General features: G+C 41.0%; 3 protein-coding genes across 6 annotated transcripts; all 3 read left to right on the top strand.

Moving 5' to 3' along the window:
• Positions 1-332: 332 nt before the first annotated feature.
• LOC306927670 (leucine-rich repeat neuronal protein 4) lies at positions 333-2,786 on the top strand. Of its 2 annotated transcripts, none has more exons than XM_079507482.1 (2): positions 333-491; positions 1,457-2,786. In XM_079507482.1, exon 2 carries the CDS (start codon positions 1,462-1,464, stop codon positions 2,248-2,250), a length of 789 nt encoding a protein of 262 aa, XP_079363608.1. In that variant the 5' UTR covers positions 333-491; positions 1,457-1,461; the 3' UTR covers positions 2,251-2,786. The 2 variants fall into 2 exon arrangements, with proteins under 2 accessions (XP_079363608.1, XP_079363609.1); XM_079507483.1 differs by having other exon boundaries at positions 333-496.
• Positions 2,787-2,896: 110 nt separating this feature from the next.
• On the top strand, positions 2,897-8,654 carry tstd1 (thiosulfate sulfurtransferase like domain containing 1). 3 transcript variants are annotated; one of them, XM_079507507.1, is made up of 4 exons: positions 2,897-3,013; positions 4,383-4,502; positions 6,679-6,841; positions 8,430-8,654. In XM_079507507.1, exons 1-4 carry the CDS (start codon positions 3,001-3,003, stop codon positions 8,482-8,484), a joined length of 351 nt encoding a protein of 116 aa, XP_079363633.1. In that variant the 5' UTR covers positions 2,897-3,000; the 3' UTR covers positions 8,485-8,654. The 3 variants fall into 3 exon arrangements, with proteins under 3 accessions (XP_079363633.1, XP_079363632.1, XP_079363631.1); XM_079507506.1 differs by having other exon boundaries at positions 2,970-3,013; positions 4,380-4,502; XM_079507505.1 differs by lacking the exon at positions 2,897-3,013 and adding an exon at positions 3,388-3,633.
• Positions 8,655-10,618: 1,964 nt separating this feature from the next.
• top6bl (TOP6B like initiator of meiotic double strand breaks) lies at positions 10,619-17,032 on the top strand (the record flags this gene model as incomplete). Its single annotated transcript, XM_079496024.1, has 12 exons — positions 10,619-10,684; positions 11,625-11,678; positions 12,151-12,234; positions 12,334-12,389; positions 12,714-12,785; positions 13,233-13,444; positions 13,599-13,676; positions 14,596-14,754; positions 15,210-15,331; positions 15,451-15,561; positions 16,729-16,827; positions 16,938-17,032. 12 exons carry the CDS (start codon positions 10,619-10,621, stop codon positions 16,983-16,985), a joined length of 1,161 nt encoding a protein of 386 aa, XP_079352150.1. The 3' UTR covers positions 16,986-17,032.
• Between the last annotated feature and the right edge of the window lie 1,016 nt (positions 17,033-18,048).

The following is an 18,048-nucleotide window of genomic DNA, read 5'->3' as shown; positions in this document are numbered from 1 at the left end:
ACAGGCACAAGCCTGTCTTGTTTATAAAGAAGTTAACTTGCCAGCCAGCGCACAAAAAGTCCCTACTCTCTCTCTCTCTCTCACACACACACACACACACACACACACACACACACACACACACACACACACACACACACACACACAAAAGAAGCAATGAGCAATGGGAGGGTGGGTGTAGGGGACTGTGACAGAGACAAAAGAGAACTGGAGACTGGAGAGAGAGGTGGAGACTGGAGAGAGAGAGAGAGAGAGAGAGAGAGAGAGAGAGAGAGAGAGAGAGAGAGAGAGAGAGAGAGAGAGAGAGAGAGAGAGAGAGAGAGAGAGAGGCACAGAGGGGAGAACTTAAGGGGTGTTGAGGAGGAGGGGAAAGTTTTGATGGGAACAAAAACAGTGAGACGAGGAGAGCGAGCAAGCAACAGTGCATGAGGACAGAGACAGAGTGCGAGCAGTGCACAGAAGGAGACACAGAAACCATACCCATTCATCAGGTACAGTAAGACATTTTGCTGATTTGTTTGCTTTACTTCATAAAATCAATGTATGCTATGGTTAGATCCATGGTTAGGATCCTTGTCAAATCCTTAATTTGACTCCCAACTCTTCTGTGACTCTGTGATCTTTGATCACAACCAAAAAACTGTGGCAACAAATCTGTAACTCTCTAAATGGAGAGAAAGCCTTTGGCATCGATATAATTTTGATCAGTTTAGGGAATAGAACCTCATCAAATCTGTCTGGTTTGCCAACAATGATCAACAATTCTCACAATAATAATTTCCCTGACTTTGTACTTCAGATACGTATAGTGACAAAAACATTAGCTGCATTAACATAATTGTCACTGCAAATTTTACAGATATGTATAGATAATCTAAGATTGTCTTTCTTTCTTTTCTAAAGCCTACACAATGTCTGTGTTATAGTCAGAATCACTACTGTTGCCACACCAACCGATATGGTCTCAGCACTGGGGATTTTATTGTGTGCTGCTTTTGTTTCTTCTTATCTTTATGCTTCACTGATTTCTTTATAACACAAAGAAGTTGGGTTCTTTATAATTGGCATTCACATATGACACGTGACACAACGCAAATACTGAAGTGACAAACAATGAGTATCATTCTGTTATTTGTTTCACTTTGAGATTTGCTTTAACGAGTGTAGTGGCTGTTCAGGGATTGGCCATCATTTGGAACGCATGTTCTGGAGCGAACCAACGATCAACTTCACACTTCACTTCGTTCATCATTTGAACGAACGGTTCTCGAGATATGAGAAGGAAAGGCATACATACATACATACAGACAGACATACAGATGAAAAGTGCATTATAAATAAAATGTTGCAGCCACAGTTTACCCATTTTTGGTCATTATATATTTGTAATGATGTGATGCACTATCTATCTTCTTACAAATATCTAAGAATCAACTTTTGTCATTTCTTTTCACAGAGATCATGTCACTTCACTGGAATCTGGCTGTGCTTATACTGCTGCTGACCCCTACCTCCTTCCTCCATCCTTCTTCATCCCACCTCCCATCCCTTCTCTGTGCCCATGCCTTACCCACTTCCCCCCCTGTCACCCGTCCACGGATTTTGATCATTAACGAGGGCCCAGACGATGACTACAAAGACTACGACGATGACCACAGCTCCCCTCCAAGTGTGCCTTCCATTACAAAGTCTACATTCATCCTCCACCAAGAACCCCCCAAGCCCTGCAAATACAACCCTTGCATGGAAGATCAGCAGCCTTGTGCGCAGCTCTCAGAGCAAACTGGGTGCCTCTGTCCTGGCGTCAGCCGAGCTGACCAGCGGCCTCATGCTCCACTGCTCAAGGGGCTAGTCCCTGTCAGAGGCAAGGTAGAGGTCCAGTGGTGTGCCCCGTCCTCGGTGGTATCCAAGTACAGAGTGATGGTTGAGGGGAGGGCAGCCCTGGAATTCGGGGAGGCATTGCGGAGAGGCCTGGTAGAGTCCCTGGACATTGGAGACAATGTGTGCGTAGAGGCAGTGAACAAGGCAGGACACAGTGTTCCTTCAGAAACCTCTTGCATGCAGTATGAGCCTGCAGAATCATCCAGCCATGGAGTGATGGCTTGGGTCATAGGAGGAGGGGTGGCCTTCATCATACTCCTCTCCCTAGCCGCTGTCATCCTCTGGAAGCGTAAGGCGTGTAGAAAAACAACATCAGACACTCCCAATGGACTGGGGAACCCTTCTTACAGCACAGAAGGACCTCTGTGAGTTGTAATGGAGAAGCCACTTATTAGTTGCGCTGTCAAGCCCAGAGAGGATGCGGGAAACAACTGCAGGCTAATGAGAGACAAAGCTAAATGGCTGTAAAAAAAGAAACTGTGGTGTAGAAGTGCTGACATTGGGATTCAAATCATGCCTACTGTACAAGACATCAGACCCGATATATTAACAGTAGGCCCTATTAACATCTATTGACGGGTCACTACCGGTTGTGTAACAAGATTCTATTAGGATTGTGTTGTGTCCAGCGGCACAATGCGAAAGTTGTTTACATTCTTTTTGTACATCGCATAATATACAATTATTGTATAGTTGACATAAGAACTTTTGATTTTTGTTAATGCTAAAAATGATGTGCTATATGAACTATTTTGAACTTAATGAAACTACAGGTTTATTTGCTGGCAAATTAACATCTGTAGATTTATGATATGATAAGGATACTAATGCTATTAGTATCAGATGGATGTAAATATTAATCTGCCCAAATTTTTGTAATAAACTAAAAGTAAAAAAAAAAGCATTTTGTTTTGAATGTAGTTTTCAATAATAACAATAATAATAATAATAAATGGGGGGAAATAGAAAATAAAAATAAAATAAATTATTAACTTTTATTTTGAAACCCTAGGTGGAAAACTGGAAATAGGAAGTAGCATGGCGAGCAAACAATGAAGGGTTGTTTTATAAATTACTGTCAAGTGTCAATGATTACCTTCATACTACACAATAGTCACAATGGCAAACGCAGGTGAGGTTTTCATATTGTATACTGTAACTGTATGGATCGGTTTCGTTGTATTGTACCACGTCCACGTTCGTCTAGGCGATTGCGAAACTTTTATGTCTGAGATACCCAACCGAACCATCTCAACGGTATGGTACCTACCTGTGTAAAATGTTAACAAGACGATATTTGTTCAACAGTCGCTAAAGGATTTAGGCTATTACAGTAGCATTCTCATTACCGTGTGCCTGGAGGCTAGCTCCACATGGACAGTCTCTCTCTCTGTCTCTGTCTCTCTCTCCCCACTGTGCCTGACATCTTGGACTAGATCGGGTTAGTTGGGGAGGTGGGGGGATTGTCACTACCTTTATCTTTCTATCTTTCATCCCCCGTGAAGAACATAGCTAGAGGCAGGAGGAGCATTAATACAAATGTCACATGCCAATTGTGTCTAATGTCAACTTGATTTTTCTTTTGTTTACATATAAATACGTGCTAAGTTAAGCATTGTCGGTTTAAAATTGTTTATTTAGTCTTTGTACAGCATTACACTACCATGCAAGTGGTGTATTATGTAGGAAATTAAAACCAGTCCTGCATGGCCAATCATAATTGGACTGTCTGCATGTCACACTATATCAAAGGTAATTATGGGAATTGCACACACTTGCAATGTTTGACCTAAAAGGGAATGTGAGTACTCACATGGCAAAGCAATCTTCTGGAATGGAATGTTATGTGCCCCATGAGAGATGGTTGCCATGTGAGCATTTTCTTTTTCTTCTGTGTTCAGCACATTTGACTCAAGGTAGGCACCTCGTGCCCTAGCCCTGAAACATGACTGTCATGATTATGAAGTACGAGCGTCGTGTGAATCATGGCTACTCGTGCCCCAATGTCAGGCACTAGACATGATTCTTGCATAATAAATCATTACAATATTATACAGGTTTGCACATTTCACATGACTATCCCTTATCAAAATAAATAAAACATGTTTTTCTAAATAACGGTAGGTTTGTTTACAATGAAACCTCATGACAGAGAGAATCACAGCCTACAGTAAAACCACAGCCGAATCTCCTTCAAATGTCATTCTCAAGCTTTTCCAATCCTAAAAAATCCTAAAACTTTTCTTTTCTTCAGATGATATGAATATCCTCATCTCTAACTATATCATATAGGCCTACCTGCAATATGCTCTCCCTCAGTCACCCCACACTTACACATGCACAAAGAACATAGTCTGACACTCAGCGGCAAAATTAATGAGAGCTGGGAGTAAGAATATCAGTGGAAGGGTGTAAGATTTGGTGTATGTATACAGTTCATAAAAGGATAGTTTACGTTTTGTCTTTTCTTTTAGTTTAGTCTTATTGTTTCTTTCTTGCAGATATTTCCTATGCAGATCTTAAGGCACTCCTGAACAAGAGCCAGAGTCTTCTGTTGGTTGATGTTCGCTCTAAAGAAGAAGTGGATAAAGGATGCATCCCAGGTTCTATCCACATCCCCGGTGAGTTTAGGGGGGGGGGGGGGGGGGGGGGGGGGGGGGATTATCTACACTCAAATCAATTGCTGTGAGAATTTTCACATTTTCTGATATCTTCTAGTTTCTCTCTTTTGTTGTTGAAAAGTCACAGGTCTCAAAACATTGGAACACATATTTTTTGTTTGTTTGTTTTTGTATTATATATTTATTTTGATGATTCAGATGTATGTAATATACCATACATGATTCATGTATGGTATATTCCATATTAACTATATTGTATAATCTGTACTTTACCTCAGTAGTGTATCTCTAGTGCAAGGTTCGGCAACCTTTTGACATGAAGTGCCATGTTTTCATTTTCTTGATAGTCAAAATTAAAATGTCCAACTGAATTTGATTGTCCATAGGATATACATAATGACCTTTATGTTTTCTTCTTCTTCTTTAGAAGATCATTAGACTCAGAGAGCCATAACCCAACTATTATCTCCCAGATCAGAGTTTGGAGTTTGAATGAATGTGCAGAATGTAATTTGTATATTGATGTAAGAGGACTTAATGTAACTGGCTAAACCTTCTTTTGAATATTTAATTTTAAAAGAAAAAAACTCTCACACTTATGCCAGTATGCCAGTGATCACCCTCACCTGCGCCAATGTTGGCAGCACCGGTGTGCCTAACACCAGGGCTCCACCGGTCGTGTCAGCGTCGCGTCAGCGTCGCGTCTCCGTCACGGAATGTTCCCTTTTTAATCAATGAAGGGTGGCTCCACTGCCCGCGTTGCGTTGCGTTGACGGAGACGTGACGCGTGCATTAAAATTGAACCGGTGCGTTTTTTGACGCACACGACGGAGACGCAACGCGTCCGGTGGAGCCCTGGCGTAAGGTTGCTTACCCCTGCCCTGCTCTAGTGTATTGTGGCTTTATGGCAATGAAAGCATACATATTTGTAAAGCCCAACTAGGAACAAGAGTTGAAAATTAGCAATAGCTATAAACTGTGCGTCATGCTCTTTATTGGAACTGCAGTATGTTAAATTACGTCATCCTGAGAAAAGCAACCTTCTTTTGTTTGCTATTCACACAACGTGAGAATGATCTGTCCATAAACACTATCAAACGTCCTCATGCACTGTACTGTATACAGCCCTGGGTTCTACCAAAGTTCAGCATCCCTCTAAAGAGTAATGTGTAAACAAGCATGCATGACGGGGACCCCACTAGTACACTAAAGTAAACTAAACAAGGACACTCACAAAATGTGTACGGTCGTATGCACAGTGCACACCCATATGCATGACCTGATGGAAAGTGCCTTTGAGACCTTAGTGGCCCGGGCTGTCCCCAAGTGTCAACCCTTGTGACCCCCTTTCCACCGGTTGGTTCCCAATGGGAACCGGTTCAGTTCTTTTTGGTTCTTAGTCCATGAGCTCCAAAATTGGTGGGAAAAACTAGACCTATATTAAATTGTTTATAGGATCAATACAAGTAAATTAATACATGATAACCCTTCCACAGTAGTAGCTTTTTCATATTTTCTATTATTTCGCATATTCCCCTACATAATGCCTCATTTGCATATTTAAAAATGTAAAATTTGTAATACAATAAATCATTGTCTTCATGTAAGTAATCAATTGGGGAAGTGTCATGGTGATAACAATCTAATATAGGTATGGTTTTGCCCACTCAATTCATAATTAACGTTCCAATTTTGGAACTCTGGCTCATGGACTAAGAACCAAAAAGAACTGAACCGGTTCCCATTGGGAACCAACCGGTGGAAAAGGGGCCTGAGAGTATGTGAATAGAACATAACTACCACATCTGCAGTGGTTGGAGATGTTCTTCTTATTCTTCCACTGTGGAATGTAGACTCAGGCTCAGGGTAGGACACATACGGTACTGGTTGACAAGTACAGAGCCCAATAACTCTGGACAAGCAGGAATTCCGCCATGGATTTTTGCGGTAGATGTCTGACCTCCCTCACTAGAGAACCGGGTTTGAATCCAGAGTGATGCGAATGCAATCCTACGGATTCTCGCTTTAAAACTAAAGCTGTCCGGCATGTTCCTTCTAGAACACTATAAACATCCACATCTGCGATGTATTACATGAATGAAAGCCCTTAAAAGTAGTGTAGGTCAAATCATTAATACTTTACTCTAATGTTAATTGTGTTTCCTATCTTCCCTAGTTGATACAGTAGAAAGTGCTCTTGCACTGGACCCTGCAGAATTCAAGACAAAATATGGGGTGACCAAGCCACAGCTGGATGCACCAGAACTAATCTTCCATTGCCAGATGGGCAAACGAGGGGGGATGGCCACAGACAAGGCACATGCAAAGGGATTCGAGAAGTAAATACAGTATATGAATTAATTACTTTACATAATAATAGAAGTTTCACACAAAATACATAGTTTCACACATAGCCTTAACGCACTATGTACACCAAGATGTTGTTTTTACTGTGCAAAGCGTATGTTTTTAATTGTTTACAATGGGTGTGCTGTGTTTTTGGGAACTCCAGCAGCGTTATGAGGTGCTGACTGCAATGCTGAGCGTCTGTTTTTTATCTGCTTGCTGAGAGCAGTAATATTTTCAACTCAGGCGTTTGGAAGTGTGTTTAAGTGGTGTGCCTGGCATATTCAGCTGGGAAGAAACACTTTGGTGGACAGACACACAGCCTAAAGGATGACTTATTGTGGATATGTAATCATTACTACTGATGGTCACAGTAGTCAGTTGAAGCAATACAATTTCTGCTGCTGCTCTCAGAGCCTCGCTGACATGTACCAGACAGTATACATTGTGGGCATGGTTCTCGTCACCAAATAGTATTTACAATTCATTATATAACTGCAGAATGAATGTCAAGAAGAAACTCTAAGGTTTGTGAGTTGGTCAGGTTACTTCCTTTGCATTCGTTCCTGTGGTTCACAGTCACATAGGGTTACAACAATTGATTATTTTCTAAGCAGTTATAATATCGATAACTTTTTCGACTAATGAGACACGTGTTTCGTTTTATACAAATCGATACGGTACTTAAAACCGTGTCACACACAAAAGTAGCGAAAATAACCAATCGATTCACAACATGTCACATGGTGTCAGGGCATCAGAGTATTAGAAAGACAATTTTCCCAAGTTTGTTCTATAGACGAATCCACAGAGCGCTGCACCGTAGTTGCAGTGCCAAACTGTGCAGCTTGACACCGCAGTTATTATTGCCGCTCTGTGGATTCATCTATAGGTGGGTGGCATCAGATTGTTGTTGTTGCTTCCTCTACTATTGTGGGAGTGACTCACTTTTTTAACTAGTTCGTCAGGTATGTGGGCATTGAGATCAAAGCCCCACTATCTTGTATTGCTTAACCCTGTTTTCTACCCTGAGCCATCCCAGACTAGCAAAATGTGTTGGAAATAGGTGGGGTCATGGGCCCCATGCCAAGAAGTAGTCGAATCAGTTTGATTTGGGAGGTCTGAAGCTTATAGCCTTTAGGGACATTAGGATGTTGAAGAACAAAGTGGTACAAGTGTAGTCAAAGTGGCATTTTGTTGTCAAGACTACCCAAATAGGTAAACTCTTCTGTTCTTGATATCGTCAACTCTGACCTTGACATACTGTAATTTGCATTTACATTACTGAAGGAATGTTTTACCGATTTTACAACTCAGAGCTTCCTCAACCTGCATTTGGTCCTCGCTCAAGAGCAGGAGTGCTGAGTCATAAGTGAACAAGAACAATTTGCAGTTACAGGCTGCTTTCATGTCGTTAATGTATAGAAGGAACAGTAACAGTAAACAGTTCTATGCAATGCCATAATGTACATACATGTAATACATAAGGCAATGTAATTCATCTTTATGACAAAATGGAAAATTTAATTATCATGCTCTTGTTTTGATTCCTACATTCGGTGCCTTTGTCTTTTGTTTCAGCGCTCGTAACTACGCTGGTGGATACAAGGAGTGGTCTGAGAAAGAAGGGAAATGATTTAATTTAAGAAGTTGGAGAGCATGATGACTAATGTGGCAGCATTCTGCAATAAACTATGATGTTTTTTTTAATTCTTTTTTTGGTCTCTTGTGAAAAACGTTGAATGTTTTTTTTACAACAAATGAATAACTGCTAGCGTAACATTAATAAATAAAGTAATATTTTAACCTATCACAAATGTCAAACTTTGTGGTTCACCACTGAACATCAACAACTACAAGCAAGAATACTGTACAACAATCAAGCTGAACTGGACCGACAACACAGCAAGCTTGACAAACAAATTTCCAATGTCTATCTATTGTGTATCTTCTATGTGATACAGATCTCAAAACTTTGAGCTGGGTCCCTTAATCATCATTGTGTTTTTGCACGATTTCTGCACAATTTGGACACTTTGTCCCACTCTTCGGAAGTGTGTGTAGATTAGTGAGGTATTATGTCAGACAGTTAGCTGTAGCAGGTTTAAACTATCTACTAGTAAGATGCCCTGGCCTGAGGGCGGACTCGTGTGCACGCATCCGCCTGGGTGACGGCAGACTGCTGGGCGAGCGCTGTCGCATGGGGGTTCAGATCAACATATGGACTGAATTCTGTACTGGCCATATATGGAGCGTGTCTGAGTGTACAGGGTTTGATTAGGTCAGATCAACATATGGAATGTCAGAACAGATCAATTAGGGTTTGAGGTTTGAGGTCAGATGTAGAAGAGTTGCTGGCCGGCTTCATGCAGATCTAGATGTCTCTGGTGATCCAGTCTTCTCCATATATGTCTATCCAGGGTTTGATGAGGTCAGTGTCGTGATCTTCATGTATGGAGACGGCCATATATGGTGGCGTGACATGTCACAAGGTTTGACCATATATGGAGATGTGACAAATTGGAGGCATGACACGACGCACTGATGGGAGCACAAACACATATTGAAAGCCTGTATTTGAAATTGTTATTAAAGTCACATTACTATGTCTACCGTATTTTCAAAAATTTTGACTTTTTCCAGCTAAACAATACATTTTCAGGTGGGTGGTGGTTGCACATTTTCAATCAACCAGAAGAGGGCATCCAGGCCCAATTTTGTCCAAGGCTCATTTTGTCTGCTCATTTATTTGTGATCATCCGCGTCATCACTTCCAATTTCAATAGTTTATCCGACCTGTATCTCTCTCCTGATTGGATAAAATTGGTACCCGACCTGAAAATGCATTTTTGTTTATTAAAGAGCTGGAGAGACAGGAGGAGGAAGACTGGTGTTGGTGAACAAACAGCTGATCCAATATAAAGCACCAGCCAGATCTTGCAGTCAGTGCTTGCAGGCCTAGTTATAGGCCTATAGGGGCCTGCAATGGTCAATGAAATGATCATCACGTCACATGTGGCTGTCAATCCCTGAGACTGCTTTGTTTTATGTGATGAGTTTTTTTATTACGTGCAGGCCTATGGCCTAACCCCACGCTATACGTTGATATGTTGTTAACCATCAAATTCCAAAAAAGGAAACTAATCCAATTTGGTGTGGTCACTGTGGTGAGTGAATGTATGATTCCATAAAAACAATGTTATGATTCATAAAATGATTGATTGGCTGCACTCTGGAAGGAACAGCAAGCGACACCGTCGTACTACGGAACATACATTTCCCTAACATTTGGCTTTTGGGGGAAGAAGGAAAAAAATAATCTGGCGCGAAGCAGGAACCAACCAGCTGAGTCAACAGCAACTCATCAACGAACGACACTGAAGATGCTGAGAGAAATACATAAGGCAAGTTTTACGACTTCCTTTGTACAGTTGTACACTATAGCTAGCAATTATTATTAGCCTAACCAAATGTCTGAAAGAGAACTGAACATGTATAAGCTTATTATAACCCGTAGGCCTACCTAAATTCAATTAGTTGCAGGCAGGAAACAATTTATAATTAGGAGGCCAGGCGTTTTGTTAAATTAATAAGCTAGCCCGTCAGTTCACAAGGAATTAATTAAGGCAATCAAATCATAGCTGAGTTGCGTAGTAGCATTTCAATGTTGCAAGTATTAAACGAAAATAACCCACCATTATCAGAGTGACAGAGTCGTCTTTATTGCATTTTTTCTTTTTTTCCCCTTTTTAACCGTTATAGATTGTACAATGGCTGATGCTGTTAAGGAAGCAGAGAGAGGTGCCAGCTGGTCAGGGTTCCTCAGCAGCAGGAGGGTTGTTGGTGCTCTTGTGGTCTAGAGCTGAAAATCACCACTGTACTGGTAAACAATTACTGTAGGCCTATATGATATCACACTTACAGTAACAATATGACAACCACAGTGTATAGTCTGAAATAATTCCAACTGTGTCTTAATTCTTAAAACAGCACAGGACCTGCTTGTTCCACAATTTGAAACAAAAACAAATTTGCTTCAAAGTTGTAGATTATCGGTAGGACTAACTGGCAACAAAAATGTTGTGCTATGTTTTGGTCAAAATTTGTCAAATTTAATTTATCTCAAGAAAATCAGACCCGTCTGAAGTGAGTGGTGCTGTAGCCTACTGTACTGTACTGTACTGTACTGTACTGTACTGTACTGTACTGTACTGTACTGTACTGTACTGTACTGTACTGTACTGTACTGTACTGTACAAGCCATTCTCCATGGCCTGTGTGTGTCTGTGTGTTAGGCTGCACAACAGTGCAGGCGGCTGTGGCTCAGGAGGTAGAGCAGGTCGTCCAATGATCCATGGGTCGGCGGTTCGATTCCCGGCTCCTCCTGTCTACATGTCGAAGTGTCCTTGGGCAAGACAATGAACCCCAAATTGCTCCCGATGTGCTGGTTGGTACCTTGCATGGCTTCCGCCGCAATCGGTGTATGAATTTGTGTGTGAATGGGTGAATGTAATGCACAATCTATGTAAAGCGCCTTGGATAAAGGCGCTATATAAATGCACCTTTTACCATTTACCATTTACAGTGACACTTGGCGGTGAACAAACGCTATAACACTATTTTCGTGCTCAGACACAGGGACAGACCCAGGGACCCAGCCACACACATAGCTATCTATAGGAGTTGTTGCACCACTCAAAATCAAGATACAACCTGCCTTTCCAAAGCTCAAAATGTATATACTGCCTGTGGTGTCATCTCTGACTGTGTTTACAGTTGCAGCTGCAGGTCCATGGTGTGCAGATATACTATTGGATGAAGTCCAACCAGGTACACAAACACACGCACGCAGCACGCACGCACACACAGCCTATACTGTACATATCTTCGTCCACTCACTCTGCCCTCTGCCTGTGTTGGTCCAAACAGACTTGTATCAAAGCCTGTTTCCTTCTACTGTCCTGTGCTCTGCCCCAGAGCCTGGCATTCAGGAACTGCGTGGCTTCACTGACATGTATGGTCCCCCCCACTTCCTGCTCTCCCTTCAGGTGACCACTTGGAAGAAGTATTTTTGCATGATTTAATATAAGTTCCCTTGTTTATGCCTGGTGAACAATTACCAGGCAATTATTTCCCTCTTCAATATTGAAATCAAATCATTAATGATTCATGTCTAAATTAAATTGGAACTACTGTAATTTGAGTGAAATCAATTGAAAATCTTTTATATAATGATGGGAGGGTGTGATCAACCTGTGTCTGTATTCTGTAATTAACTTTTTTTCCTTTTCTGTATCCCTAGTCCAGAGTGGGTACACCGTTCAGTCCAGGGTGGCGTTTGTGTGCAGATGATTTCTTACATGGGCTTAGTCTGGTAAACGCAGGGGTGAGGAAGGACTCATTTTAGTTGGTCATCCATCATTAGTCAAAATATTATAACCAAGAGATTGTCATCTGAAAGTTGCCTCTTCTCATCTTTTTACAGGTGAATATCCACCTCAAAATGGACACGGATGAGGGGAAATGTGAACGGATATTTAGGTATGCCTTTCTTGTCAACAATTAGGTTTTTACAACAAGAAACAAAACATAATATAGGTTCAAAATATAGAAACATGTACTGTAGGACTCAGTAACTAAGTGGAAAATGGGTGTCATATATGTAAAATACTCAACCCACCGCCGAAGCGACCGGGTTCGATATGTGGCTGTGGTAGGGTTCTTTAACGAGAGACACTTGTAGCTCAAGCGCCAAAGTCTTATTTTATTAGCAGACAAGAGAGCTTAGCCAACGCTTTGGCTTTCCTCCGGGTCTTCCCGGCCTAAATATTTTGCCATGTTATTGTTTCCCATGTGTGCTTGCAGTGGGAAAATACAGAGCAAAGTTATGTTGAATGGCCAGTCAGCAATGATCTTGGATGTCACCTGCAGTGCACAGTGAGTAGTGTGTGTGTGTGTGTGTGTGTGTGTGTGTGTGTGTGTGTGTGTGTGTGTGTGTGTGTGTGTGTGTGTGTGTGTGTGTGTGTGTGTGTGTGCGTGCGTGTGTGTGTGTGTGTGTGCGTGCGTGCGTGCGTGCGTGCGTGCGTGCGTGCGTGCGTGCGTGCGTGCGTGCGTGCGTGCGTGCGTGCGTGCGTGCGTGCGTGCGTGCGTGCGTGCGTGCGTTTTGTTTTGTTCCTTTTTATTTATTCAAGAATGTGAAATACCAAAACAGGATGTTTAGCCATTCCTGCATTATTAGACAACACCGTGGAGGGAGACAGGAGCGAATGACGTGGCACAGGTCTTGCTTCAAATGCAGACCTACAATGTTTTCAGTATGCACAATAAGTGGTTGAGCCCTCAAGGTGCCCCTTGAACTTATTTCTTCCTTCCGGTTGTTTGCAGGCTGCCAGCGTGCATAGGAGAAAGAGTCTGCTGTCAGGGAGGGCACCCTGACCTTGGAGCCAGGTTGCCAATCACTATCACCACTGAAGCCATGGACAGAGGCCTGTTTGGAGAGCTCAGCCTCCAGCCACTCACCATAATCAGCCCCTGTGTGCTGCCGTACCCCAACCTGGCAACTCGGCTTACACACATAAAAATATCCTTTACCTTTTGTATTACAATATGAGATGGACGTATCATATATCATAATAGTGTGTATATTGACATATGCACATATACTGTAGATATATATTATCTTCCTTGATTGTATATGTGACCAGGTGTTGGTTTACAGCCCCAGTAACTTGCCACTCCTGGGTCCCTCAGCTTTCCTCAATGACCTGCCCACTAGTCTTGACTGCCAGGACCTGGGATTGAGTGGCCTCCACTGCTCCACCTTCACAGGTAACCCTCCACCTTCACATGCATGCACATACGAGTGTATATTTTCTAAAGTCTTACTTGTTTTATGTTTATTGGTTATATGTTTATACTTTATTCTTCTCACATCTAGATTGTGTTTTTAGTTTAGTTTTTGTTAACTCCCCCTTTTTACCTCCTTTTTGATAATTTCCAGTTCTTTGTTATATAAGTGTATATTTTGATTGATTGTTTATTTATTTTCGTGTCCTGCACACAATGTGCATGCCCAACCCTCATGGGTTTATAAGACACCACTTCACAATTGCATTTACAGCATGTTTACATTACATAATTCATGCATTTACAGCATGTTTACATTACATAATTCATTATATTTAGTAGCGGCCTTCAGTCTCGAGAGACCATGGCACAAGCGCACTTGGATTGGATCAGGTGGTGCTGAGGGAACAGTACTTTGTGTGTCTGAGCAGCCCACAACTCAGATTTATACAGTACTCTGTCTTCTTTCCCAAACTTGACAAATAAAATCTGCCACAACAAAAGTCCCTTTGGCAAAACATATCTCCATTTGTATATTTGTATGTCTCTAAATGTTCAGATGAATTGAAAATGGTGGACCCTATTGTAAACAAGTGTAATGCTTTATGGTGTCGTCCAGAAGACAATCAATGAGTGACATTCAGTGAAATCAAATGTCACATAAAAATGCTTGTTTGTTATACAGCTCAATGCCTTTCCAAAAGAAAGACTGCTGGTAATTACAACATGTCAACGACTTTCAATAACAAAGTATTGCACAAATGCAGTATTTACCAAAATGCCTCCAAAGTTTACTTACTCTCGAAACCAGATGCCATCATACTGGACACTTATTTTGTTCTCTTTCTGTTTCTCATCTTCTTCTCTACTTTGAAAAAGTAATATGTAATGTGTGCTGTAGATCTTGTGCACAGCAGTGGCACTGTATACAGTGTGGAGCATGAAAACAGAGAAGAGTTGGAGCCAGAATGGAGCATTGCCGCTATAAAGCAGAGTCTCACGCTATTTCTCTTCCTGCAACACAGTGACCCTTTCACCATTCAGCTCTCTGATGTTATGGGTGAGTCACAGCTGGATACAGCTGGAACCCATTGCCTCTGTGCACTCTCTCTCTACGTCGTCCTCAGTGGGCCATGATTTCATACTTTGAGATGTTTTAGGGAACCATATATAGGCTATATAGTATATGCTATGTTTGTGTATGGGTTTCCAAGAACAAATTATAAGCCATTATGTATATAGTGGTTCATTGGTTTTCACATATTATTAAACCTCAAAATAACATAATATTTCCCAGAGGAGGACAATTGATTATGAACTTGTGATGAAAAAGTAGAGCCCTCAACTATAGTCAATACCCTGGAAGTACATAGCATCATAGCCTTTTTGTACCATTAAATCATTAACATAACTAACATATTTTCAATGTTGCAATGATCTCAGCAGAACACACCTGTCAGTCAGTAGTACCCATCAGGAATGAATGTATTGATAACATTTGTAACCCTCCTGCAGCCACAGAGGAGTTGTTAGAGCGACACCTAGAGGACATTTTGAGTCACAACAAACAGGCAGTAACAACAGCACTGCAGACACAGCTAAAGAATACATTTCAAGTCCAGAGACGGAGACACAAGGTAAGCCACATCAGAGGCACAATAAAGCCAAAAATGTTACATGTTAAATTTTGCCTTGTTATAGTACCGTATATAATGCACTTTAGACTTATTTGTGTTTTTACGATATGATGTGTCAGGCCCAAGAGAAGCTGTGCTCAGCTCGTGAGGTGATTGTGAGTTCTGTCATCTCTATTGTGAGCAGCAGCAGTAATGTGGACTTCAGGAGTGCCTGTCTGGACAGTATGAGGGTATGTAGGGACTAGGGACACAGCAGCATAATGCATACATATATTCTATGCTTAAAGATTTAGAGTGAATCTCTCATTTATCAACGCGACGTACGCCAAAATATGGGCGCATGCCGAAATCGCCGCAATTTTCGGCATTTATCATTCCAGCGTGAACTTGAAATTTGGCGTGCGCCCGTCCAAATATCACGTCAGGTCGGGAGCTGTCGTAGGCTTTGTCCTCACCTGTTTTTTTGTCGTAGACAAGCGGAGCAGCATTGTCTGACCAGCTGACAGGCTGTCACAGGCATCTAAACCTATTCACTTAGTTCTAAATGTATGTATATAAAATACATATTATACACATGGAAAAAAAAATGTGTAAAGGCATGTCATATGAAATTGGTAAGATATTTCCAAGTGTACAAGCAATTAAAATCGCGCAATTAAAAACAATGTTGCAAGTTAGATGCTTAAGCCATTTAAACACATAAGCGCATACATGCGAGGATTTGCGCTGCCTCTGCTCAGTCTGCTGGAATATTTTCATGACATGGAGAGACGTTGGAGAGTGCAGAGTGGACTGCTGCAGCTGTGTGTGTGTGTGTGTGTGTGTGTGTGTGTGTGTGTGTGTGTGTGTGTGTGTGTGCGTGTGTGTTGTTCATGTTGCAAAAGCGAGGGTGAGGCTTGATTTCATAGGGCTTGCTAGATTGATTTCAGCCGTCACATTTATCAACACTAGGAACGAAATTAAGCAAGGATCAGCTGTTTGCGATCACTTCATAAATGCCGTGCCGACCTGTACTCCAAAACCGACGCTCGAATTTGAGGCAGATTTTACCCCCCATTGATAAATGAGGGCCTGAGTGTGGAATTCTGTTATTCCTTTTAAATTGTCTTCACAATTATGACAAGCATTTTAGCCGTACGACCTTTCGATGCGATTCTTGTGAGCTTGTAGATGATCTGCTATTTTCAACTATTTGTGAAAGATTTTGACTATGTTTGACAATAATATAGAGTCATAATCTATGTTGTTATGAATGTAAGCATATTTTGAAACTGAACAGTGAAAACAAAATGCCAAATGATGTAGTTTTACTCTTAACCAGTAGTTAACCAACAGACTGAAATAGTTTTGGGATATGTGTGCTAAAGAGTAAACAGGTGTGACATATCTGCTCCCAGGTTCATGACACTCATGAGTTGTCAACATCACTGCATGATACACTGAGGAAGGTCATATCATGTAAACTCGTTCCCCGGAAAAAGTGCTACTTGACACAGGTGAGTGGAACAGCCTATTGCTGTGCTCAGTCATCCAGTATCAGCCAACCCTGGAAACATATGAGCTTTATTTGTATCCATAGTATTTTAATATTTTATTACTTCAACAGATGGACACACCTCCTGATAACGGCACTCCAACCAGGAGAGAAATCTAAGAATCCCTGTGTTTCCATATGATCAGTTCTTTTGAATGTGTTGTTTTACAGTGAATGCAATGGAGGCAATTCCTTTTTGAAAATATATTTATTTTGATGCATTACAGTGAATGCCATTATGATTATTTAATTGCCCGTTTAACAGACATAAATTCAACAGCAATGTAAGATAAGTTGAATATAGATATGTGTTTAACTGAACTTTGTGGGCTATAGTTTTTTCACACCGTCTTCATTTAGAACTTAATTTAGGTTTATTTATTATTGTATTTCGTCCTTGGGAAAAAAGTTAATACAAAAGTTAAGAACACAGTTTATTGCAGTGTTTAAACATTTGACACACACACAATGAATGTATAATAACGCTGGTTGACTTTTGTGTAATGTGGAAACCAGTTGGTCCAGATTGAGATAAACAAATTGGTATTCACATGATATGCTCAAGGCCAGTTTGGTGAGTTGGTGTACAATATATTGTAATATACAATATTCCAATAATATTGTAGACAGTCATGGCTGTGCAGTGTGCATTTTTTATATACTGTTATGACCACTTCAAAGGTTGCAACATAAAAATGGACACACAACACTGGGTTAGATGTAAAATAATACATGTATTTACAAAAAGAAAAAAATGATAAAATAAGAACATATCAGGTAATTTGGTTAGTTTCTAAAATGGGCAGTAGATGCCACTATCACTCTACCCTACAGAGTTCAATTTAATTATGTTACATACCATTCCAAATCATCCCTTCTGCTCTATTGTTTTGTAAAATAAAAAAAAGAATAGTAAGGTAGAAAGACAATACTGGAATAGGTGAGAGGAGGTCCTACTCCTAATGCCCATTGCAAGCTGATTGACGCCTGAATATTGGTTCACAGGACTGTGATTATCTGTAGCAAGAGTGAATTCAGCAGTCATGTAATTCAAGGTTCAAGATTGTATGTTTATTGTCACATTCACAATTTCACATTAGCCTCTGTGCATTTCACATACACACACACACAGTCTCCTGAGCAGTAGGTGGTGATAATGCACCTAACGCAGATTGGCAGTCGC

Source organism: Electrona antarctica, assembly GCF_951216825.1.
Source record: "Electrona antarctica genome assembly, chromosome: 1".
Classification (NCBI taxonomy): domain Eukaryota; kingdom Metazoa; phylum Chordata; class Actinopteri; order Myctophiformes; family Myctophidae; genus Electrona; species Electrona antarctica.
This window is presented reverse-complemented; position numbering and strand designations above follow the sequence as displayed.